The 26674-nt window shown below is 36.5% G+C and overlaps 1 protein-coding gene across 1 annotated transcript; it reads left to right on the plus strand.

The window, feature by feature from the left end:
* Positions 1-315: 315 nt before the first annotated feature.
* On the plus strand, positions 316-26065 carry lov (jim lovell). Its single transcript, XM_053754794.1, has 3 exons — positions 316-1455; positions 20611-20739; positions 22349-26065. Exons 1-3 carry the CDS (start codon positions 717-719, stop codon positions 22993-22995), a joined length of 1515 nt encoding a protein of 504 aa, XP_053610769.1. The 5' UTR covers positions 316-716; the 3' UTR covers positions 22996-26065.
* The last annotated feature ends 609 nt before the right edge of the window (positions 26066-26674 follow it).

Genomic DNA, 26674 nt, shown 5'->3' on the forward strand with positions numbered 1-26674 from the left:
CCGAATTGAGTCCAGCTGGTTCAAGATGCTAGTACGACACGACACGACTCACTTACCTCATCCTACTCCACTATACAGGGTGTTCTAATGAAAACTAAGGAAAATACACGGAGTAGAAAGATTCTTTTATTAACGCAACACTTGGAAGGAAAAGTAGGCCGAGTAGGCGTGTTATCAAAAAATACATAGTGTGTAGGAGGCGTCACATGTGTAGGTATTAGAATGTGACACATGTGTCCCGGGTGTGTGAGGGGGCACGGGGGAGAGAGGCGACGCGTGTGTGCGGCGGGGCGGGGCCTGGGCGGGCCCCACACCGAAGCTCAGCCCGCCGCCGACCGCACGCCGACCCGATATTCGGCATTCGCGCGACACCGCCGCACCGCGCGCCCGTCTCGCCAACTCACTCCGCGCTCGCGACTTGCCCGCGACACACGTATCGTACTACTCTTGTGGCCACCCTCGACCCGACGCGCCAGGACATAGTGTTTTCAGTGCTCCAAAACTACAACTTTTCTGTGACTGTGCTTTCGGACGAGATCTACAAAATTTTGTTGAGTTGTGCGATGAGATTACGGTCCGGCGGGAAGGCGATTCTTTGAGCGACGAAAGGGTTGGAGTGCGGGGTGTTCGCGGGCGGAGGGCGGCGCGAGGCCGCGCACGCGCCCGCTGCAGACCGCGCCGCGGCTCCGACACACGCGTTGACACCGGCGCGCGCGATGGACGACAAACCGACCGCCGTCGGCGGTGAAGAGCACTACAGCCTCCGCTGGAACAACCATCAGGCGCACCTGCTGCGCTCCTTCGAAGCTCTCCTTCATGCGGAGACTCTAGTCGACGTCACTCTCGTATGTGCCGAACGTCGAGTGCGAGCCCATAAGGTCCTGCTGGGCGCGTGCAGCCCACTATTCCGGCGGATATTCAGCGAAAATCCGTGCAAGCATCCCGTAATCGTGTTGAAAGACTTTCAAGGATGGGAGGTTCAAGCTGTGGTGGACTTTATGTACCGTGGCGAAGTTTCAGTAGCTCAGGAGCAGCTAGGGACAGTAATTCGAGCGGGAGAGTCTCTGCAAGTGCGGGGTCTGGCTGACCAGGATAGGGAGGAGCAGGCACGGTCGCCGCCACCGACACCGCTGGCGAGGAGTCCGGTACAGACAACGCCACCAGCGCCGTCTCCTCCAGTCAGCCCGGCGAGCCCGCAGCCAAGGAGAAAACAGGCTCGGCCTAGGCGACGTTCAGGAGAGTCTGACACGCCAGAGAACCTGTCGATGAGACGGTCCCCCAGTGGAGGGCTGAAGGCGGTGCGGCTGGCGAGGCCCCGGTCGCCGCAGAAGCAAGAGCAGGAAGACCAGGAAGCCGAGGCGCCTCCACCGCCGCGCATGTTCCCGCCACACCAAGACATGTTTCCTCCCGTGCCACCGTCTGCGGTCTCGGCGTTGTCACTAACTCCACCACACAGTAAGTACATTATTTCCATTTTAATTAAAATAGTAACAATATGCCGCGATATATTAATAATTGTAATAATCCTTATACCTGATTTACCAAAACGTACATCAATTTGTCAATTTTAAAATATTTACTACGCGATATATTTAAATTTAGGGTAACAACATTTTTCTTGACGTTTCGGATATTTTTGATACTATATTTGATATTTGAATTTAAACATAAAAAATTCCACATATTTTCCCATAAGGACAACCTATTTTACAGTCAACTTGAGGTTTTAAATACAATACTCACGTAAATAAAATAAATGAGTAAATTTGCACGGATTAGTAATGTGTCATGTTATAGCCATAACTACAATCAGTACGGTTAAATTACAGGAACTCATAAGCCAATATGAAGAAATATATAATATAATTAGGAAAATTAAGAGTACTTATGGCTAATCAGATAGGTACCTGGCTGATTAGAGGTAACTCGGGTAAAAAAAAACAAAAGGTCAACGTTATCAATGCCGTCCTGCTTGAATTGGTAATTGTTAATATATAAGTAATCAGCAGCAAAAACTGACCTTGTTCACTCATTGTCAAATGCACTATATAAAATTGACTACATTTAGTGATCTAATAATGATGTCCATAATTTAATGAAAAATAAACCTAATATAGACTTCAGACATTGGTTGTCAGAAACGATTTGAATAATTTTTCATAACTTATGCAACGATAACTCTTTAAAAACTATACAAAATTTTAATTGAATTTGAAGTGAAAAAAAAAAACTGATGAAGAGGCAAAAAATAAAAAGGAAATTAAATTTTAGACCTAAGGAACTAAAAGCTCATCGTTATTGCTACTCGGTCCGCGGCAGTCATTAAAGGATCCGTTAGATTGGCATCGTTATCGATACCATAAATCGCATGCATGTGATTCGATTAGCGACCGATACCGAGTGTTAACCGGAACCTTTCTCGGATAAATTAAGATCACCTATTCATACGTCGGGCGTATTATCTTTTATCGCGCGAAAGGTTTTAACTTGAAACTCCATTAACATAGCATGTCGCAAATATTCGCTTTAAATATCGTTTTAATGACGGTCGGTGCCCTGACCGTTTCATCTCACTACTGTATCGGCTGTATAAACGCGTGTCAGTGTAAATTTTACACCTCAATAATTACTGCCCAGATCTCCTTACGTGAAATGAAAGAGGAAGCTATTCCAGCCGTCATCTTGTTTTACGAGCTTTCGGTTTCTGAACGCATATGAAGGAAATGATAGTAATTGTTATCGACTAATTTGAACAACACTCATAAAATTATCGACGATATTGATCTTGGACGATATGATTTGGAATCTTTCATCCAACTTATAATAATTCAATTACATAACCACCCAGTATTAGATAAAATTTATTGGTCATACAAACATTAAAGACTAGAATTATGTACAAACAAAAGCTAATGTTTATCGAACAATACCGTCTCACGTGAACCAAATAAAACAAAATTACTTTTATCTCGGTCGGGCATGCTCTCCTGACCGAAACGTGACATCGTAAGTAATCAATTTAAGAACAAAACTCGACCGCCGAGAAATTACGGTCTAATGTATTTTATACAACAGACCTAAAGCCTCGCTCTGGAATTAGTTCAAGGAGTGGTTTTATACGTCAATTTTGTTTTATTGTTTCCTCAGTTTCGCGTATGTGCCGAGAACTTGATTGCGCCATAATAGACGTAGGTTGTAATGAAGGGTTGCACGCACTCCGTTCTCCACGACGTGCGTGGGGAAACTAAATACACGAGGGGGAGTTTCTGAACGTTTCCGCACTTGTCATTTTGTTTCCAAATACAAATGACGAAATTGCCTCAACTTACTGCCAGTCATATTTTCGAATGCATTTATGAAATTCATTAGAATATTTATCTGTTATGGTCTATGGTTAAAACAGTGTAAATATTGCAATTAGTATTAATTTTATCACCGTGGGCGATGGCTTATTATAAGTGTTCATTTTATTGTTTCCTCCATCTCCGTGTGTGATGGTCGTGATGAGGTCTTGATTATGCTTAATAGTGGAGCGTAAACGATAATGAGGGGTTGCAGGGACTGGTGGCAATCAGAAAGTGCACACCGCTTCCTGATTGGATCAGCTTCGTCTTGAATTTTCTTACAAATATTTTAGTTTAGAAATCTGCTTTATTGTTTTATTGCTGATTATCTTAATATCTTCCATTAATAAAGTTGAATATAAGTTCAACTTTATTCATTTATAAGTTCTTGATTATTCACGTTCTTAATAATAGGTACATCACCTAATTGCATATATCTCAATAAAACCGTAGTTTTCAAAGCAAAATGAAATCAATGTATTCCAAGAAGAATCTCATAAGATATAGAGATCATGATTAAATCTAATAATATTCATGGTAAAATTGTTCTAGATGTCGACTGCAATCAACCACAATAGTATAAAAAATCCAGAGTACTTAAATGGGCCTGTTAAGTGGTAATGAAAAACAAGTAAATATCTACCGTCTATTGTAAACATCGATGTTTGGACACGCGATGGCTTCACCATCAAGCACATGACCTTCATGAATATCATAAAAAGAAGTAAAAAATAGTCGGCGACATTGACACGGAGAACTAAAACCTGTGCGCGCACGCAAGGGTGAGGCTATGCATCGCTTGCAACGTCTTCCAACTTGCCAGTTTATCTTTATTTTAGAATTTATTGCACACTTACAGCGCCCCGCGGCTCCGCTTTCATAGGAAATTCGGGATAAAATGTATTGTATGTGCTATTCCAGGTTAATTATTCACCGATTGTTTACCAGGAATATTATCGTAACATTCGAAAAACATAACAATATGGTATTTAAATAAATTTATTATTCATTTTATCTCTCTTTTTTATCAGAGTCCACTTTTCCCAATTTTGTCCCGAATTTTCGCGACATTATAGTCACCCTACAAAACATAATTAACCAATACATTAAATTTAATTACTTAATTTAAATAGATATTCACATAAACACATCGATTATGTCCCAAATGTGAGCATCTCGAGATTAAAGTCGCGTCTACACAAGGATGACATCTGCGTGCAGAAGCGTTTGCGCATTTACATTCAATCGCCACGGGCCCAATGACCTACTTTCAGTGTGCACATACCTATATTACTCGAGGATTTAAAATTGAGCTTTTAATCAATAGTACAACACTGATGTTTATCACATTCTAAATCTATGTTTGTATCAATTTGAACTTTCTACTATAGATTCCCTTTTATTTTTAAATTTGTTTCGATTTTAATTCATCATTCAAAAGAGACGTTATTTTCGAAGTTATATATTTATCTCTTAACAGAAAAAAGAGTGGAGCAGTTTTTTTTTTAACTATGTAATATTTTGTTACATTAAATATTTTTCCGAACCCGTAGTAGCTCCAGAGAAACTTGTTTCAAAAAAAATAACAATTATTCACGCTGCAAATTAAAGTACGGCCGTAACTAATCGTACAATACATTTACACACACATTCTCGTGTAAATGAAATGCCAAAAAAGCACGTCTCATTTTAGTCTCACTTTTCAGAGCAGTCAGCTAACATTATTATTTTGATGAAAAGCTGAAGTCATTTTTATAGTTACACTAGCGGCCCGTCCCGGCTTCGCTCGTGTAAAAACATAATAAATTATATACCTAAACCTTCCTCAGAAACCACACTATCTATTGGTGAAAACCGCGTGAAAATCCGTGCAGTAGTTTGTGAGTTTATCGCGATATACAGACGCGTTAGAGGACTTTGTATTATAATATGTAAGGATATAAATATATACCAAAAAGATAAATTTTGACACATTAAATTTTTCAACACAAACGTCAAACAAACTAGAGTTAAATTGGAACCACTGTTTTGTTCCGACATTAATAGAACTACTCCTTTTATCGTCATTCGGAAAGACGCACCTGACATTTTTTTCTAATATGATGTGTCTTTTTTTTGGCACAGAATTATATCCGATAAAAAAAATGTATAACAGCTATTTACTTCTTTCTGATATTTATCCTTCGATATAAAGCTATTAATAACTTTGATATGTGATTATTTCCTCACACGTGTCCAGTTGGCGTGATGAGGCGCCACAAAAAACAACCTATTAGGGTACCTCACGGAAAGGTATAGAACCTTATTTAATTCATAACACATCAGTGTTAGGTATAAACGGTACGACTACATAATAGCGGGAAAAGTTACTAATATTTTGTAATAGTTTCTTTTAGGATTTGAACTTTCCATTATTGGTATGATTTTAGATTTATGTGAAAATACTCCACTTAATGTTAAGTTAAAAAATTCATGTGATTGATAAACAGTTGTCCATTTTTTTTCTGAATCAATAATTCATAATGAAATAACTCTTAAGTTTACCGAATTGATCATATTGATATGTATGTAAATTCAGTGGTACCAAAAAAACATGGTCGTATTTCATTTTGTTCTAGAAAATGTAGTTTTTTGAAGGATACATCAATTTAAATACCGCAAGCAGTTACCAACATACATAAATCTTTTTGGAAAATATTGGACGTAATTTTACACGTCCCACTGGCGATCAGTGCTTTAAATAGCAAAATTATGTTCGTACACCGTCATATCAATTTACAATAAACTAGATCGTTTATTGGAATAATAATAAAATACGGCTACTGGTATCGCCAACTGCATGACAAGTTATCCTAGATAAATCTCTATCCCGCGGTAATAAGGGCGAATTTGCAATGAATTTTAGTTGTCCTGATGTGCTCTGGACCGTACTGACTTAGAGGCGTTTTCACGTGAAAATGATTTCCATTCGACCACAGACAATCAAGTTTTACAAATGAAAGTGAAACTTTTTCATTGCTATTGATCGATTGGAAATAATATCGATTTGTTCCTTGCCGATAGTTATATTTTATTTTCTCACTTCAATTTATTATCCATGTTTGTTACCAGTATTGGAAATCTGTTGCGGTGGCTAACATATATTTAACAAAACATAAACATAAATATTAATGCTGTGAAATTACAGGCAGAATCTCAATCACAGTAAACCTGGCCCCAATGGTAGGCGGATGATAAAATCAGAATACATGACATTCACTAATTGCCATAAAATCCCTAGGTTTAATATCCAATTAATAATTACATTAAGAGACAATAATATTTGCTTAGACGAAAAATCATCCTTAGGCCACTGGGGTCATCCCTGCGTGGATATTAATAATATGATAATAACTATTGCAATAGATAAAATAATATAAAATTACATTTCTTAACAATAAAAAAACATGTTGAACAACTAAATTGGCAAAAATTTGATTAAATCTCGAACAAACTTTTTTTTTTTCGTTTTTAACTCTGGCAAGTTCTGAATTTGAATAATCCATATAATATATTTAAACGTATACAGAACACGAATCCTCGTTGAAATCGAGTCACGCTTGCCCACTTTTTTATCTGCATACGCGGCAGTAACAATAAGTGATTAGACGGTAATTAACACACACCCGACACGCAGCCATATCTGTGTCCGACATGGGATTATGTGATTCTTTACAGCCTCGTTATGAGAACTAGCCTTTTAAGTTACTTCATGTATTTTCAATAAGGATTAGCGATTTACCTACAGTTTTAATTTTGACTAAGAATGTGTTAGAGAAATATTTATTACTTTTAAGTATCCTGTTCTTATTTTTTGCTGAAAACTTCTCCATCCCCAAAACGTTCCCCTCTCAAAAAATTGAAAATTAAAAAAATCCTTTATCAAAATAATATAGGTAGCATGAGAAAAACAGGAACATCGCGAGTCGTCGTCGTCTTCATCAAAAAAATATTCATTTCTTAATTGCCAGTTACATGTGTAAACACAAAACTGGCAGGTAAAAAAAAAACTCGCCGAACAGGTATTGCCAACATAACAGCGGGATTACATTGGAACAGAGCGTCCTTAATCTGCGACACAAGAAACCCAGTGGGCGTAGTAATGATATGCGGGGCACTGTAACCATAATTTATGTGGACATTTCATAGACATTTCTATCTGTTATTTATTTAGCAGGTGACTTGTCGTGAAAGGTGAGAGCGAGTTGCGTCGTGCACGAGCTGACAAACAAACACACACGCCGACCATTATGCACTGGCGGCCATTTTACCATAAAAGCTATCTTTGAGATTATATGGGCTAAGATATTTCCTAATGGGTTACAGATATAATGGTTAATCCGTGAAGTTTCCCTGTATATCGGAATTTGTGTTAAGAAATTATGTTCACTTTTAGAATTCGGATTCATTTTATCGTGTTTCAAATATTCATATCTAATTGAGATTACTCCATTGATATTTTATAAGTATTTTTTTTTAATCGCCAATATAATTACCAGAATTAAAACAAAAACCTAAGGCTAAAAATAATATTATTAATATTATTATATAAATCGAAATATTTTTTAAATGCCAACTAGGAACATACGGTACCTTAATATTTTGGAATGACAAAACAAAACGCAATGTTTGAATTCGCACTTTGCTTTTCCAATATCCTCAATCGTCAATGGATATAATTTAGGACAAATTAAAACAACAGGATTATGCATGTTAGGATAAATAACATTCTTGCTGTGCAGATATAAATAATGAAAAGGATATGAGAATATTTATACTACTTTTACGAATATAGGTTAGTATATAAGCTATGCGCAGTACATAATATAATATACTTTATGGGTAGGTGTACATATAAATTGCCTGTACTAAGTCCTACTGTCTCGAATAAAATTCAATCAATAAACATAATTAACCGGGGACTATAAACATTTTATTAAATGAACGACAGATTGGACACACGTTGTATTTATTTTATTAGAACTTTAATGGATTAGTCATTATATTTCAGCGAAATCATTTACAGGTTATTACTTAATGACCGCCGCCATTTTGAACAAATGTATTGTGTAAATTGTAAGGAACTAATCTTTAAATAAAACATTAAGTAGGTATATGGAATAAAATCGCTTTTATGTTATGTGCGCCCCACAACATCGCCTCGTATGGGATTTTAGGGTAACTTCATAGTTAACCTTCCTCATAAAAGTGGCTATAGTACAGAGGAAAAATTAATCATCCATACTTGTGACCTGTGAACGTAATATGTCGGAAGTAAAATTGCATACCTATTGCAATGTTATTGATCGCAATTAAGTTGAAATAAATTGTGTAAGTTGCAATGTCTTAATCAGTTGATATGATATCTTCAGAACGGAAACATTTAATTACGAATGGCTTTATGCCAACCAAACGGAAATAACTTCTATTTAAATTCAGAACACTCTCAATATCATATAAGATATAACCACAGATTATGGTAATTCTAGATGTGACATTGAAACAACACATAAAAGCTGTATCCGGACATATATTAAATACTGATTTATTTCTAGGTATGTGTGATAAACAAATATTCTTTGCGTTGTTATGATAATATTTTTGGGCAGTAGAATGTCCTTTAAAAAAATGATTGACATCACAAGACATTTTAACGCCTGCAAGCGTAAAAAAAATTCTAATGTCAAAAGATTCATTAAATTCGAACCCAAAACAAAAGAGAAAAGGAAGACAAGAATTGAAACAGTAGTAGCAGTATACATTATAACCTGCAAACGTTGTCAATCAATGCCTCACCTCACCAACCAAGCGAAATGCAAATATGCAATCGACAGACCGACTTTATCCAATTAGCTTACCATATTAGCCACTATTGTGGTTCTACAAGTGGAAAAGGGATATAAATAAAGCTGAATTATTGTTTTTACTAAGAGTCCAGGAGTCAATGGAGGTCGTTACTCAAGGTCTGACAAATACCCTCACTTAATTGGTTGAAAAGCATGCCGCGAGCCTCCTCGACGTCCAGAGGTAAATTACGCGGTTTACGAGTGGGCCCAGTTATCAATAATCGCGTATTGAAAGCGGCTAATGAAATCTCCATGCGTGTTATGGGACCTTGGTACATGGAATTTCTGAATAATTCTAATTTCTGAATAACTGATTTGATTGATTGATTGGATTTTGTTCGAAGCTTGATGAAGAAACAAAAAATTGATGGTGATGACTTGAGTTTCTGCAGTTGCAGTATTGGTTACTATAAATCAACACACGCTTATTTCCCGTGAAGGAAAACATCGTGAGCAAACCTTACACACTGGTTGACTATTCAGTTCACTAGTGTGCATGCTACTTGCCACTAGGTGGCGCTAGTCAAAAAGCCATGTCAGACTCCTTTAGGCCACTTCAACGAAATTTGACACCAATTTTCGCAATAATACGAGATAAGAAAAACATTTCGCTAGGTGATGTTCAATATTGTGTAAATTCTATTGTATCAATTAGTATCTATCGCAGTAAAAAAGCAGGATGATTGTACACAATGTGTGACAGAAATGAGAAACATATTTCTGTGTATAAAAATATAAGAGAAAAAATATGTAATGGGTTAACAAAATGTATCATTGCGGTGTCCATGACTACAAACACGGTGAGTGATTCAAACATATGAGTGATTAAGTTTGGTCCAGCGACTGCCCTAGGCGTTTTTTTTTTACATTTGGTGACTCACTGCAAACGATTGGAGTCACGTTAGATACATTGGTATTAAATGATGTGTCACTTGTACATGCACGAAGCAGGACGGGCGCCAATATACATCCCTGCGGGACGCCAGCTAAATTACTACGTTCCAATCACCACGACACGCACACCTTCAAATAAATAGTTCTATATTGTGTTGGTGACAATTTTAATTGAGTCGCCTGCCCTCGAATAACAAATCTTGATACATTGCAAATTACACACGAATCAGAACACACATTCACCGCGAATATCATGAATAAATAACAGTAACTCAGATTCCCATCACCAAAACGGAACTGGAATCACACATTAGTTTTAATTTTATACGAATTTAATAACAAGAGAGGTGCGCGCGGGCATTGTTCAGCGGTCATGAGAAAAAGCTTGGTCGACTTTTTGTTGGCGGTAAAGAGGTGCCGACACTATTCTGATCGAGATTGATGCCCATACATGATCGTATCTGCCCGCTGGGAGGGCCGCCGCAATAATTAATATTCCATAACCCATTCAACCCCAAACTCCGGTCCGACTGGAACATCGCTCATAACAGTAGCAATATGTCGTCGTCACACATTGGTAATTGATTCCGCCCGTTAAATTCGAAATTTGAATGAGTCTCCGTGAATGGATATCGAAATAAGATCACGAGTGTAGTGTTGTGGTTCGGAAAGGCGAGCGAGGCCTGCGCCCGGGCCTCTCACTGCGCGGCACAATGACCGGCGCATACAGCCAGATCTCTCTCTTGATAAAACACAAAAAACGCCACGAAAAAACTACATGTCATGCATCTACGTGTGCTAGTCAATTTCACAGTAACCGTCATGGGAATAAAGCGACGAATGTACTTTAGAAAGCAATTAAAATCAGTGGCCACGAAAACGAACGCGACTAAAAAGTGCGATCGACACATGAATTTCGAACGCTTTGGACCAATTTCGGAGATATTTGCTCTCGAGTTGGTTCCATCTAAATCATTTTACGGAGAACTCGATGACAAAAACATACGGGTCACGACTGTGGCAAGACTTGAAGGCGAGCCACGATCCATTTGCTACTTAACTTGGATAGCGTTAACATTTATAATCTGTAAACTAGGCAAATTTAAAATCAACGAAGATCTTAAAATTACAAGTGTGTGACAGGCAACCTATTTACGAGTACTTTCTCTTTCAGTCAGCTGCGTATGATAATTTAACAGAAGCTCTACTTAAATACAAAATACTTGGACTGTTAAAAAAAATTACAGCTTTTAAAATAACAAATTTAATTTTCCTCAAATGGTTGTGGTGCACAACAACACTGAAACTTTGCGGACTTATTAACAATACTACGATATAAGGGGAAGCCAGATGCCGAAAACAGAGTTTACTTTTTATCGGTCCGGTACACGTCAAACTTTGTGTAAAATAGGCTTTATTTGAATGGAACAAGGTCCCCGGACATTAAAAGACGTCTGTACAAAAAGCCACGAAATCGAAATCAGATTAAAGCTGTGATTATGAAGTTTCTTCTGCGGGGAAGGCTACGGAAACCACAATTTGGTTGTTAGGACTTATCTGACCACATACTGTATGTTATATATCTCCTTACACGTTATTTGGAAAGGACGTGACTTCCGAAACTAATTCGAAGGGCTATGGGATGGTGATGGTTTTTATTGTGGGTTTCTGTGGCTTTTTGTTTCGGCGGATATTAGTGAAAACGAATTTGTAAAGGTTTGTTCAAGAACTCACAACAGCCCATATATATTGTGTACAAATCACAATGATATGAAGATGGCTTAAAACATAAAGAAACGCAAGCAAATGCCTGTCACCGAAAATAAATGTAAATATGTAAATAAATATTACTTATATAGGTAAGTATTACTTAGGTAAGTTCGAGACTTGTAATATGGGATACTAATCACCGATACTATTTGTTTGTTTATCTATACATCCAAGACCCAAGTCAATCTGAAAAAGATCATTTTACATCTTGCCCTGACCGGGGATCGAACCCGGGACCCCCAATGTAGCAGTCCGGCATGATGACCATTACGTTAAGGCCACGAACAGGACAGGATATCCTGAATACGGAAGGCCCAGGGCCCCCAGCAGCCTGATTGGTATCAGGCTTCATGAGGCTGAACCCGATTTTTTTAAATAGGTGTCATTAATTATTAAAAAAATTGTTAAAAAATATATTTAAAACTTCCACTTTACTTTCTCCACCTTTCCATCCGTCAGTTTTCTATTTTAATGGCATAAGCTTTTTATGCAATAATTAAAAATCTGCAAATTAATTTCGTGAACATTCTTCCTCATTCCTCAAGTTCCTCAACCACACAATTAGCAATCCATTAATTAACTCGAATAATAATTGCTCATATCGCGAACAATTACATATTTTACGTTTAAATTAGCTAAAAGTCTACTTGGAACATCTGTCTGTCATGTATTCCGAGTAATTCCGATACAAATTACATGGTACATGAGTCAATGAGTCAGGCACATGAGTAAGAGGCGCTATTACGAGAGCAAATCATAACCAACCACACACGTAAACAACAATTTCGTATCAATCTAACCGTTTTAGTGATCCGCAGGCGTTTGAAAGAAACCTTAAAGAGCGACAATGGTCTTGTCGCTGACTTCGGACGGACTTTAGGAATTTTCATTTTTTATTTTTTTTACGGAACTAATGTAGTAACAATACCTAATTTGTCGTTAAAATTATTTAATTCGTTTATTTTTTTGGACGGGCAATTAGTTTTATTGGCTAGTATTGTGTAACTGTCACAACACCATTTTTTAAAATAGGCATCTGTTAAAATATATAGTCGACGATATTAATGAAAATGTTGGATATTTGAATTAATATTAGTAAGATATGTGACCACATAAACAATATCCGACTCGAGCTTGACACGTTTAGTCCATTCTAATATGAATATACGCTCGATTGCCAATAAACACATCTTTATTGGATCATTTTTTATTACAAGAATAAATTATTCCATAATTTGATTTCAGACGGCACAATCTATCTGGATTTGAGAGATTTGATTGAATATAATCTCTGTTATTTTTTATCACTTTCATTTTAATGTACAACTATGAATCTATTGTACTTGTGGTAAGTTTTTATTTATTTATTTAAAAAAAACATCTATTTATTCAACAATTTTAAATTTTCACGCATCCACTGGACGGATTGTTATGAAATTCGGTATAGGTATGGGTAAAATATAACCTGGAGTAACACATAGGGTCACTTTTTATCCCGAAATTCCCACTAGAACTAGCTAGAAGTAAATATAAAAGAATATGTATTCTGAAATATAGGATATTCGGTTGTGTCACCGATTCGTGCAGGTGTCTAACCCATTTCATAAAAGGCACAAATAATACCATATATGCTGATCTTAACAACAGTTCCTTTACGAGAAGACATATTTTATGATACACATTTAGTGTGGTGAAAGCTGAATGTAACGGTATATCGATTTATTTTTCTTTATCCAATTTAAATCGAATAGCGAACAATCGATTTCGGTATATTGCATACATGATAGAATGCATACGATTGAAACGTGTTGTGTCAAACCACAAAAGAAAATGTACGCGAACTCTTTTCAAAAGATATTCTGATTCTGATTTAACATAAACGTGACTCTAAAGTATTGGTATTAGGATTGATATTTCATTGGCAGGAATTACATAATGTTCAAATTGATAATTTAACATTTAATTTAGCAGTGTTGGACCAAGTTTGTTGTAGGAACAACTTAATAAAACAGTATAGAATTGAAATGAAGATAATTTAAATCCATAATTATATTTAATTATTTCTTACTAATAAAACCTTCTAAAAACTTATATACTCTTACAAAAGTCAATTATGTACCTAACATTATAATACCTTACAAGATAGTAATAAAAACTGAGTAGTATTTTCTGTCTTGAATGTAAACAAAACGATTAACAAATTACATCTACCACAAGCTTAATAAATAATACTCATTAACATACATTACCTCACATTACGCATATTAGCAGCAAATTAGACAAAAAATCCATAGACAAGACAACAATAGACAATTTCGCTCACAAGTGTGAATGTCATGTTCCCAATACATTCGGATGAACTTTGATGTAATGCCGGGTGTAGGTACATTACCGCGGTGCAGATTGCCGAACTTTGAGTATTCGGCATACATTGCTGGTTTTTCATTGCGGTAAATAAAAGCTCTCATACAAACTACGCAATGTCATCATCAAGCATTCGTGTCGTCATAGTGTATAGCCTGCATTAGAGTAGGTACAATCTTTAGCATTGTGTGGCGTGTTAAAAAATAAAGTGAGAACAAAACAACAAATCAAACATCATGCGTGCGCACACGGATGATATGGAAACAATTAAGGATGAGAGTTAGGATGGAGGATTTAGAATAGTAGTAGTAATATTTTGATTCACAAGTACATATAAAATGTTACTTACTCGAAAAAGGGAGGTTGAAAAGCAGTAGGATACAGGTCAGTCAAAAATATTACTCAGGAAATAAAATATAGGCCATACTCCATTTCCAACTTTTCAAATAAAATATTGCACCAGAAGAAGGGTTGGTTGCGCCACTCAATGTCGTTAACATGTGCGCTATCGTTTATGTGACGTCATGTTGTCGCTGGCGTAATTTGCATTTTTCGCAGTTTATAGTTAACCTCAAAATTACCCTAAAACTGATATAATTATATAATCGTTATTTGAGTACATAAATGTTACTGTAGAATTTGTTTTAGAAAAAGAGCAACAGCAAAAAAAAATTTTTTTGAGCTTAATCTAGAATTTTGAAACGTTACTCTTCTGTATTTTTAATATTTCATAACACAAACGAGTCATTTGCCACCGAAACAATAGAAAGTGGCTTCACACGAATCACATGGAAAGTTAACGAAAATACATTTCAATAGCTAAAAGCCAAATTGGACTTGAGCTTACGAAATTAACGCTAGTGCCTGTAATTCATTTGTATGGATTCTCTCACCATTGAAACGAGCGTGTGTGCTCCCTCTAATGCATCTCGTTATAATACCCAATTGCGCTAATTTGGAGATTCTATGTGAAATTTTTATTCTCACACATGAGATCGCCGATTAAAATAATAAATTCTTATGGGCGTGTTGATGCCATTGCAACAATTTTTAACACATACCTCTGTGTGTATAAACTACATTTTTTTCTTTTTGTTCTTGGTGTAATAAGAATTACTATTAAAAAACTATTGGGACACTATTATGATATGACATAACTTTATCAGAATAGACACCCTGATTTTTATGATCTGTGTTTCTCTTCCGTAACAAGCTTTCCTTATTATTTTCATTTGATATGTTAATAACTTTCTTATTGTATTCAAAGACGATTTAAACATTTTTATCCGTCATCTAGACTGTAAGGCCGACGATAATTGCGGCGACCCTGGCGATACATCTTCAATCAGCAATATCTCAAAATAAGCACAACAGACAATTAAGACACACTATTCACTATTCTCGGTAGAATATTTACTCTCGATTTTAATTCAAGGTTTACGACTTATAAATATTAAATTGTCATGAGCAACCCGCCGCAGAACAACACCCCACAATATTTATGTAATGAGGACTTATATTGGACACGCGATCGCGAAGACAATGCAAGGATAGACACTGCCCATCGTAATCGCGACCTAGACTTCTTTCTTTAATTGTTCCCCACATTCAGACGTGTATTTCACAGAAAACAATAGATTAACCCAGTTGCGGAATTCTCGATAGTTATAGCGTCCCGAGATATTATTGCTTTCGTATCCTTGGCGTGAGTCGCTATCATGTGATCTATTGTACGTACAGTCGACATCGGTATTAGATTAAAGCGATAATTAATGCTGATTCCATACGACCTAGATTCGGGTCCGCTCGATAAAGTTAATTTACAGTTATAGTTGTAAATCTCGTTGCAAAATAAACGGCAAGCACGCGCGGCCTGACCATAGACAACAGGCGGCGCCTCCCACACAGCGTACGTCGTGTGTGACCCGCTTCCCCGGCGTCCGGAGCGTGAATGGGACCCCTTCCTGAATGTAAACAGCGCATCACGTGTCTACAACCCTACCGTGCCGTGAGACACCCTCCGACCTCGGCTTACGCACGGCGCGACGCAGTTTTTCCTCGCCGGGTTATACACGCATGTGTGGCGACAGAGACACAACACACGAGAGAGAGAGAGTGCGTCAACTTTTGTCTGAATGAACGGGGTGAAGTTTGACGAGTTGTGTACACATGGCCGCGAAAGGGTTGCGCCGAGTTGCAAACTAAGTTTGCACTTTCGATTTCAACGTTCATATGGGGCGAGACTATCGATCGTTAACTTAGTTACGTGCCGATTTCGCTCGAACGGTTTTAAAGTTATAAATCTATAGTGTTACGAAAATTTTTCGGTGGAAATTTGTAAAACTTGCAACAAATCGTGGAAAAAACGTCGGAACTAATCGAATGCGAACGTATTGCTGGTCGGGTGTGTTTCGTAAAACATTGTTTATGGTCGAGCAGCTCTCTGAAGGGGTCGGTGGCGAATTAGAAAGCGTCCAGCCGACTCGACACAACTGAACGACTAATCGACCGCAAGGTTTACTCTATTCTACTAGAAATTGTGACGTAATAAAGCCGATTGGTGGCAAACGCGACGGAAAATTGTTAAATTATTGTGTTATTGTTGTTATAAAGTAAAAAGTCACATGAAATGTGTTCGCTGCACGGTTATGATGCCCCCAACAGAGTTTTAATAAAATGGTACAATTTTTCGAGATTTACGAAAAACTCACATTTTTGTCATGAATGCTTAGGTACCTACGTAACTCTCAGATGATATTAGGCTGTAACCAATTGTATTCATACTTCACTAGCGTCTGATTCCGGCTTCACTCGGGTAAAACCATAATAATTTATATACCTAAACCTTCATCTGGAATCATTCTTTTTATTACATTGGGACAGATAAACATACATAGAAACAAACAGACATCGTGATAGGTACAATAAGATCAAAGACAATCTCTCGGTCTTTCAATATCGACATCTACACTAGTTTAAAATATCATAGGGACAGATAAACATACGTAGAAACAGACAGACATCTGGAAACGACTTTGCTTTATACTATGTAATGATAGTGATACAATAAGATAAAAGACAACCTCTCGGTCTTTTAATAAACTATCGAGATCGACACATAATATTACAACTGGGATATTTTTTCCAAAGTTTAAAAGCTAAAAGACGTTTTACATACACATTAAACACCCTTATTAGCAATATGTACAATTCTGTAAACTGAATTTTACCGCACTATTTGACGGATACGAGCGCACAAATTTTCTATAACAATATTCTGTTGAATTCACATTCCCTATTTATAGAATCGAAATGCAGCCAGTTATTGCCCAAGGCGCGTTGTAGTATATTATAGTGTGGAACTGGCCTAGTACTCCTAATTAAGGTTTCCGTTCATACAACTTTACACTCAAAGACTCCGCCCCCGGTGACCGGTCTAATGTTCAAAAGGATATAACAGTTTACAGATTAGGTACTAAGATTACTTGGTAACAAAGTTACGATTTTACTCTGAAAATGCTTAAAATTTTAATAATACTATCATTTGGTTAAGACTTACATGAGTAAGAATAAGAGAATATAGTCTTTGTAATAGGATATCGTCTTTTCGTGTTTGTAATAACTTATTCTAAAAAAAAAAGACCGACATGTCAAATATGACAAATACATTTAATAAAAAAAGATACGTGAACGACGGAGGACTTATTCTATACAGTCAACCATAAAATTTGTCATCAAAAATCCGGAGGTCACTCACGTGTAGGTAATTATTGACGAAGGAGATCATTCTAAAGACGAGTGTGACGCGGACTGAGAGCCTTCATCCTTCATCTTCTCACCTAATAATGTTCTCGATGTTTCGGAGAACGACAGAGAGTATTTTCATCACGAATAAAAGTTCTGTTGTTGTAGAAAATTCGCGCGGTCGAAGCCGCGGGGAAAAGCTGAACTATCTAGAATTGGCCATAGATAATGTTATCCAACAATTAATCATCTGATAATTCGTGCATACTTGAATCTAGAATCCAGATTCACCATACGCGTAATTTTATCTAAGTACAGATATTAATGTAGATAATAATGATTGGCAGTTATGCAAAATAACTCGTACAAGCCATCGTGGATTAATTTATTAGTTGAACTAACAGAACCAGCGTATAACTGGCAACTTTGCTGGCGCCGCACTTAGATGAAGTTTAACTTTTTTAATGTTTAAAAAAAGAATTCACGGAGTTTTGGTAGATATTGCCCAAAAAAATATTCTCTACAAATCCATTGCTAAAGTCAACCAAAATCGGAAAATGTTAGTACACAATTAACACTAGGTCAGACTATAGCACTATATAATGGGCTAAATATTTATTCATTTAATTAGTCATTTTATATAGCGCAGGAATTCATTAAATTTAGTTTTTATTTAGACTATTTTACTGGTGAATCATTCGAATTCTGTTGTCAATAAAATGATTAGTGTGTTTCGAGTACACACTCGAAACATTTATACGTTAGTTATGATCGTTCGATTCCATTATTATGTGAATTAATATTTCATAAACATAATTTTAGACTCAGCAGATACCTAAATATCTAGGCGTTTCAAATTTTCTATTCGTTATTTCTTATCATATTAGTGTCAAATGTAAGAAAAAATTTTATACAGTATATGAATTTTTTGAATACCTAAGATAGATACTTCAAATAAAACGGAAGACTATTTATTTCAAACATGGAATCTCTCTCACACCGTCTTTCCTGGTTTAATTCTCAGCTGTGACGCCCAAAGTTCGCGTCTGCGTAAATAATAAACTAACTTTTATACTCGTCGCACTCGTCTTCTATATTCGGTTCTGATTTTATGACGGGCCGCGTGCTTGACATCAACCCTCTTTGGTTATGCTGTTGTTACCAATCAGCTATTAAGACTTATAAATGATAACCGAACCGGACTTTTTGGAAATCTCTGAGCGGACAAAACACATTTGTCTACATAAACGAGGCTCTCGCAAGTAAACTAAACGCATTTCTACAATTTCTAGGTTTAAATAAAGTGGATATGTTCACTTGCGCTTTCTAAAAGGAAGGACACGCGGACGAATTATATGGACCACTTTTACTTGGGAGATTAATTAAATGCATGTTCAGAAGTTACCTATTTCATTGGTACTGTTTTTAAGGTAGACTAGATTAAACTTGCGATTTATGCACTTAAAAATTCTGCTGATTTCCCGTTCCCATGAGATTTTTGCAAAATCATTCACAAGGATAGATACCTATCAAATATCAATTTTCTATGCCAAATACCTCGATATGTAGGTAAATATTGACGTCACTAAGTGACGTATATCTCGAGTTACAATGTTTTCTTTTCTTTTTTTAAATCTCTGTAGGTACCTATGCGTGCGTTTATCATCCTTGAAGCAATGTCTGTCAGCTACAAATAATTTGGGTGGTCAAAATCACAATTCGTTTTAATTTTAAATGTTAAATTCCACATTAGAATAGTGATGTACATAAATCGAGATAGCAGACTATGTATAAATCCATCCGGAATAAGATGGAGGTAGGGTTTGCAATAAAGCAAGACACGAGATATCGATTTGTCGCATTTGGTTCAACGGACGGCGCACTCCTCCGAGAAAGTACTAGCTAGGCATTAACATCTTATAGAATCTAGACTGTCGGTAGGTAGGTACCTATAAATAGTGCAGACTGGAAAGGTGTTATTGCATTTGTAGTTTATTTAAGTGAAAAGTTTGATATTTTCTCTTGTTCGAGCGGAGATAAGATTTGACAATTATGTCCTTTGTAAAGCGATTTTATTTTTATTTACGTAGATTAAATATAATTTCATACTATTTGTACAAAAAAAAACGTTATAATATCATAATATATTACGAATCTAATTCTAAAGTTTTTTGATCCATGTTCGATAAATCCGCCGCAAAAAAGCCTTGAAAACTTTTGAGATACCGCTAGCGCCATCTAGCGGCGAGTAGCCATACTTACTTTTCATCAGAACGTATTGATACGTAGTATGATTGTGAATCTGTAAGGAATTAAATTATATTATTTTTTATGTTTATTAAACAAAATTTACCTATTATCTATCATAATTTTAAAAAACTACATTCTAAAATGATCTGTTAAAATAAGATTTTTATGGAATTTGAAATTATTAATAATTATTATGATAGTTATGTTATATTATGTGACTGTTTCAGGCGCAAGGTTTTTTTAAATATAGTATAATAACCAAATACAAGATTATTTTCAGCTCATACAGGGCTTCCACTTTTTACTCACGATTTCTTATTTGTGTTACTATTTATTAACAAAATTATCTTGTTTCGCAGTGTTCGGTCTGGATTCGCCCCTAGGCCTGTTCCCGCCAGGCATGGAGCACAAGATGTACCCGCTGATGGACGTCGACCATCGAGGGCCGCCAATTGACACGCAGCTTTTCACCAACGTCAAAAAGAAATGTAAGTATCTTCAACAGTTTATATCATTTTTTGTTTCTAATAACTATAATACGCGAAAGTACACATAAAAAAAATAATACAATAAAAACATGTACAATGGCGGACTTATCCCATGTAGATGTAGAATCTCTTACAATCATAACAGGCGATAGTTTAAGAGGATATGTATACAGTTCACAGGCTTCTTCATAGTCTTATACTCGTAGCTTGAGGGTCGTGATCATTAATTACGTGGATTTAAAATACACACAACGACTTTCTTGGAACTATTAATGGAGTGGTTTGCCATTGTCTTCTCCATTGCACACAAAGGTTGATAATCAACCAAAGTGCAGGTTTCCTCATGATTTTTCCCTTGAAAGTAGTGGGCGATGAAAATTGCTATACGTGAGTCGGATTGGTTTACAAAAACTCAGCCGAATCTTCAAAATTTCAAAGGCATTTTTAGCTTCGCAGCTTCACAACCCCGAACGAAACCGGGATGCCAACCATGCAGATATCTGCTACCTACTTAAAATATTGACGTAATTTAATACATACGGCATGTATTATCTGAACTGATTTGTCAATGATATCTCAAAGTTTGCTTTACCTAACTGGCTATGCAACTACAATATCCTATTATTTATTGCCCAACTTGGATTAAAACTAAACACGAAATGTCTCGCTTGATAAATGTTTACGAATACATAATCTTGAGCGGTCGTATGTAAAGCAGCTTTATGAATACTCGGACTCAAGGCTGAAGCCGAACTACACAAAATATATTAGAAACAATGAATCTGCAAGCAACAATGGATAGTCGCAATAATAGTGCACAAACTGCATCTGCAGCCCATCACACATCTCAGCACCTATCGCAATCGCTCGCTAAATGTTAAACGCCCATTGTTTTCGAGCAATGTTTATTAAGACGATCTGATAGCATATCTCATAGGGGAACAGACGGCTAGTCTAACGTATGCTTTGAATGCTCTCCCGAGCGGCGATTGTCGCGTCGCACAATAGTCGCGTCGCCGATCGATTAGTATTTGTACGCCGAATGCCGCATACGTGCCTCGCTCACTGTTAACGACTGTTAAAGAGCTACAAATTCAAAACATCCTTTTTAATTTCGCCCGTACCTACCGCTCGCTCGCGTGATCCTCGACGGCTATTAAAAGAAAAACTAATTTCCATAATAAAATATCATTCCGCCGGTAGGTAATCCGAAACGTTCTTCGAATTATCTGATCGGAATCGAGTTAACGTGCTCCGTCGAAATTATAAAACTATAAAACATGGGGCGACATCGCGCATATGCACGTCCGCGTTTCTTTTGACAAACTCGCCGTAATAGTCGCGTGCTCGCATCGAATTAATGACAAATCGCCGCCAAATGAACGTCGCCGCAACCCGCTCATTTCGGGAGCGGAGTTATAGCTGCGACTCCGAAACATGCTTATTAGATAGTGGTGCATTCGCGGGTCGCGCTCACGGCACATGTCGTGCGCGCTGCACTCGTAAATCACACAGTGCATTGTTCATAATGCAATTAACTTCCAAACTAAATTTTGTCAGTAACAAAACTTTCTTGCGCATGCTAAAAATGTTGTTTTTTTTTCGGCAGGGCGACCGAAAGGGCAGCACAGCGCGCCGCGGGGAGGTCCGCCTCGGTCCTGGACGAATGCAGAACTGACTGAGGCTCTCCAACACGTGTGGAACAAAAAGATGACCACTAGCCAAGCGTCGAGGATTTTCGGCATCCCGTATAACTCGCTGCTGATGTACGTGCGAGGCAAGTACGGGAAGAGCCTGAAATTAGAACAGCTGAGAAAAGACTGCATCGGGGGGCCACTGGACGTGCTGAACCTGAACTCCGGGAACAACAACAACAACCACCCGCCCAACAAGCACCACGACAAGGACGACCACCAGAACTCAAGCCAAAGACCCGCCAGCTCCGAGCCAGACATCGCCTCGAGCCCCATGTTCAACCCCTTCCAACAAGGGTTCTACCCAGAGTTCCCCCCCGGCTTCCCGATGCCGCTCAACATGCTGCACCTGCTACCACCTAACGACAAAGCGAGGGAACTATATCAGTCTATGCCGATGGCTCTGGATTCTTTATCGGGTGTCACAAAAGAGGAGGACTGTAAGAGCGACCGGTCAAAGGAGAATTCAGCCGATGAAGAAGGAGAATCGTACCGCGCGCCCTCGCACCCCCCACACCCGCCCGACACCCGCACGCTCCTCCACCACAACGGGCAGGACTAGGCCTCAATAGTCTTCGAATCTTCACTGTACCTTCAGCTGTTAGAAAAGGAATCTTGATGTCGCATTCCCAGAATGCCCTCGCTCTCTATCACGGACGACCTGGGTGACCAACAAATAAAACTGGAATTTGGTTAGTGTATTGCCAAATTATAAATTTAGCCACTAAAGCTGGCATCCGAATTTTACTCCTATGATATTTCTATTTGTCTATTCTATCCTGGCCAATCAGATGAAATCTCTTTGTATGACTGAGCAGGCCTCCGTTAATACCCTACAAATCTCGTATACGTAACGAACGATGTGCAATATTGAGTTGGAGCTACACAAGTATGATCTCTTTGAAATACACTAGAGAAGTTTCAGTTTTGCGATTTGTTCCCCAAAAACTGCGCACCAATATTTTTCGAAAGTATTTGTCAGTAATTCGTAGCTCGCGCGAGTGACGTCCACGTTTAAATTAGTTAAATTTATATTTAAAGATGTGTTAATATTGTAAAGGTATATTAAATCGCGTAAGTGATAGGCGATAATTTATTCCGAAGGAGTGCAATAAGTATGAAAGGTGTTGTGATTGTTATCGTTAGGAATATCCGAATACTTTTTTATTGTTAACATTCCATGCAACATTCCAAACGCTTTTGGCGGAAAAATTGACGTCAAACGCACTTAATTATACTTACAATATTTTTTATTGAAAACATTATAATTTGCAATTTGATTAAGACGTCCTTGTTCTGTGTTAGATTAAATTAACCCAATGTAGATATTATGTGTTAAATGTGCGATTCCACTTCTGCATTTCACCAAAGTTTGTAAAATATTTCGTAATGATAGTTATAATCGATGATAAACAATTTTAAATGTAAATAGTTAATGATAAATTTAATGGGGAAATAAATTTTAATTAACCATTATTATGGAGACACTACGTCTCTAAAATGATAAATAAGTAGTGTATTTGTAATTGTTGTAGTATTTAGTGAAGTGAATACAGTGAACTGTTCTGTAGGGACGCAGACACGACACAGAGGGTCCGACGCACTAGTCAACCAACCCGCACACTAAAACCAACAAAAAAATATCAACCTAACCTTGATTACCAAAAACAGAAATAAAGCAACCCTTTTTTAAAAATATTCCTTCGAACCGATATGAATTCCACTCGCAGTTGATTCTGAATTAGCAATGAGTATAATTTCTATTCACAGCTGCTTAGATCAATTTTCACTTCTATTTCACATTTGTTCAACTTTCATCGTTCATCTCGTTAATTTTACAGCGATGAAACTTGAGTATTTGCGAAAGAGATTAGTACCTATGTATTTTTTATCATCTTAACCAGTTCCAAATCAAAGTAAAAACATGTAATTCAGTTTAAACTGCGTTTGGTATTTTAGATATTCAAATTTGAGTTCACATCTATAACACTTCAGCGACAGTGCGCGTCAGGTTAGACAAGTATCTGCACTCAATGTTCAAATAAAAAGGAGCTTTCAAGAGTTTTAGTAAATAATGGAAATTAGAATAATCGGGGTTCAATCCTATCGGGCTTTAGATAATTGTATACAATGATTTCATATTGACTTAGTGATACCATGTGACTAGACGTACTGGATTATTGTATATACGATTTATTTGTACATTACTGATTTTTAAATATGTTGAAAGTGATGTTTCCTTTATAACGATGCTATGATCATTCCCAAATAACTATCAGTATTTATTTCGTTGTTTTTGTCTCGCTCTAGGCACCGTTCTCTTTCGCCGTAAGACGCTAATTTTCATTTGACGACTTTAACCATTGATTCGACGTTTACTGCAAAACTCTTAACAGAAGACTGAGCACTTACGATTCTATTTTATATAATTATTGTACATTGCACATTATCTCAGTAACTGATCTATGGCGATCCACAGTTAGTGCACCTAGTATCACGTCATATAACAATATTATCATTACAGGGATTTTATATATAAAAACTAATTACATCGTATTATTGAATATGTAATTATAGTTTAACAGATGATTTTTTCCTCTCGATTTTGCACGATTACACCGTTTTACCGAACACAATCTTGTTTCGATTATAAAATTGGTAATTAACGTAAGTTAGGTCAGAAATGGTAACCAATGTCTGTATAGATTTATATGTGCCAAAAGATATGAAGTCTTCATCTGCACTCGGCAAATTGTTCTTCTAAATTTCAGCTTCGAACTTGTATGTATGTCTGGATGTACTTATCACTAGAACTTGGCTCTCTATGTTTTATATTTGTGTTCACTCGCGACTGCAAGTTGTGTTCTGCCCCACATTTTACCTAATTCGTACAAATTCAGCAGTATTAGAGTGATTTTGTTAAAGTTTTAATTGAGACGTTTTTAATTAAGTTTGTTATTTGTTAATAGAAATGAAAATGATTATTAATGAATAAGTTTGTAAACGCAATTCGTGTCTTATCGACTACCTATAATTTGGCGTTGTGTGAGTAGCATGTTGTAGGTACCTTTGCTTTATTGATTTTAATGTTCCTGTCTATAATTTTCAAGTTTTTCCCCCAAGTCTACAGACTACTGTCGTATACTTATAATTTCAGATTTTCAGCACTGTTTAAGCATAGATATATTACGAATGAATTTCATCAGGAGCCAAATGTAAGGACGTAAAGAATAGATAATATATTTAAGACATTGAGTACTTATTTTTAGTTTTAAAACATGTGATTCTATTAATTTAGTAGATTCAAATATTTAGTTCCTTCATTTTTGTTACGAGTATTTATAAATTGTAATTGCAATCGTCTTAGATAATTGTTCTCCGATAAAGAGTATAATTAAATATAAGTTATGTAATTTAATTTGTTGTATTTTGCTTAATATAATGACAAATTAAATGATATCGTTACATTAGGGTGTAAAAAAGATTATCTATTTGATCTTAAATAATACGAAAAAATATTTATGTTCTAGTATCATTCTATCGTGTAATTGAAATTGAAATGATGGAGCGATGTAGTGAAATTCGTTTACGGTCACCGACGTAAAGTGTAAAAATAAAAATATTAAATACCACTGCGAAGTTTTATTTTTTATAATTAAGTACACTAGATATTCCCGAATGCTGTTTAATCACTGTAAAACAACGTCCTACCTAATTATTCAAAATTTGCTACAATAAACAATTAAGATACAGTTTGAATAAATAGTTCTTGCTTTTATGAAAAACACATACTTGTAACTGGAAATTGTTTTATGAGCTGAAATTTTCAGCATGTTATAAGAATTGCTATGCCTTCAATAGAATAAAGAGGTCATTCAAGAAAGGCAAAATTAATTTTACAAGAAAGTAAAATTACGTATTTGCTATCACTCCACTATTAACACTACAATGTTTCTAGACAATGCAGAAAAAGCATATAATGTTCCAAATAGCTTTCTCCCTATCGTTCAATACCAATAATGGCCTTGTGAGAGCAGATGGCAATATATTAAGCGATAAATATCATTAGGACTTTATCCTCTAATCTAATGATCTAGAAACAAACACTAAGACAAAACTATGCAGGATGTTACAACAAACCAAATGATATAATACCATGTGTGGTAAAATACAGTACCTTGCATACATACTTTTTGTATGAAACTTAAACATAGTAAAAGGAAAGCATGAAGGATTTCGCA

This window comes from Plodia interpunctella, chromosome 14, assembly GCF_027563975.2.
Source record: "Plodia interpunctella isolate USDA-ARS_2022_Savannah chromosome 14, ilPloInte3.2, whole genome shotgun sequence".
Lineage (NCBI taxonomy): Eukaryota > Metazoa > Arthropoda > Insecta > Lepidoptera > Pyralidae > Plodia > Plodia interpunctella.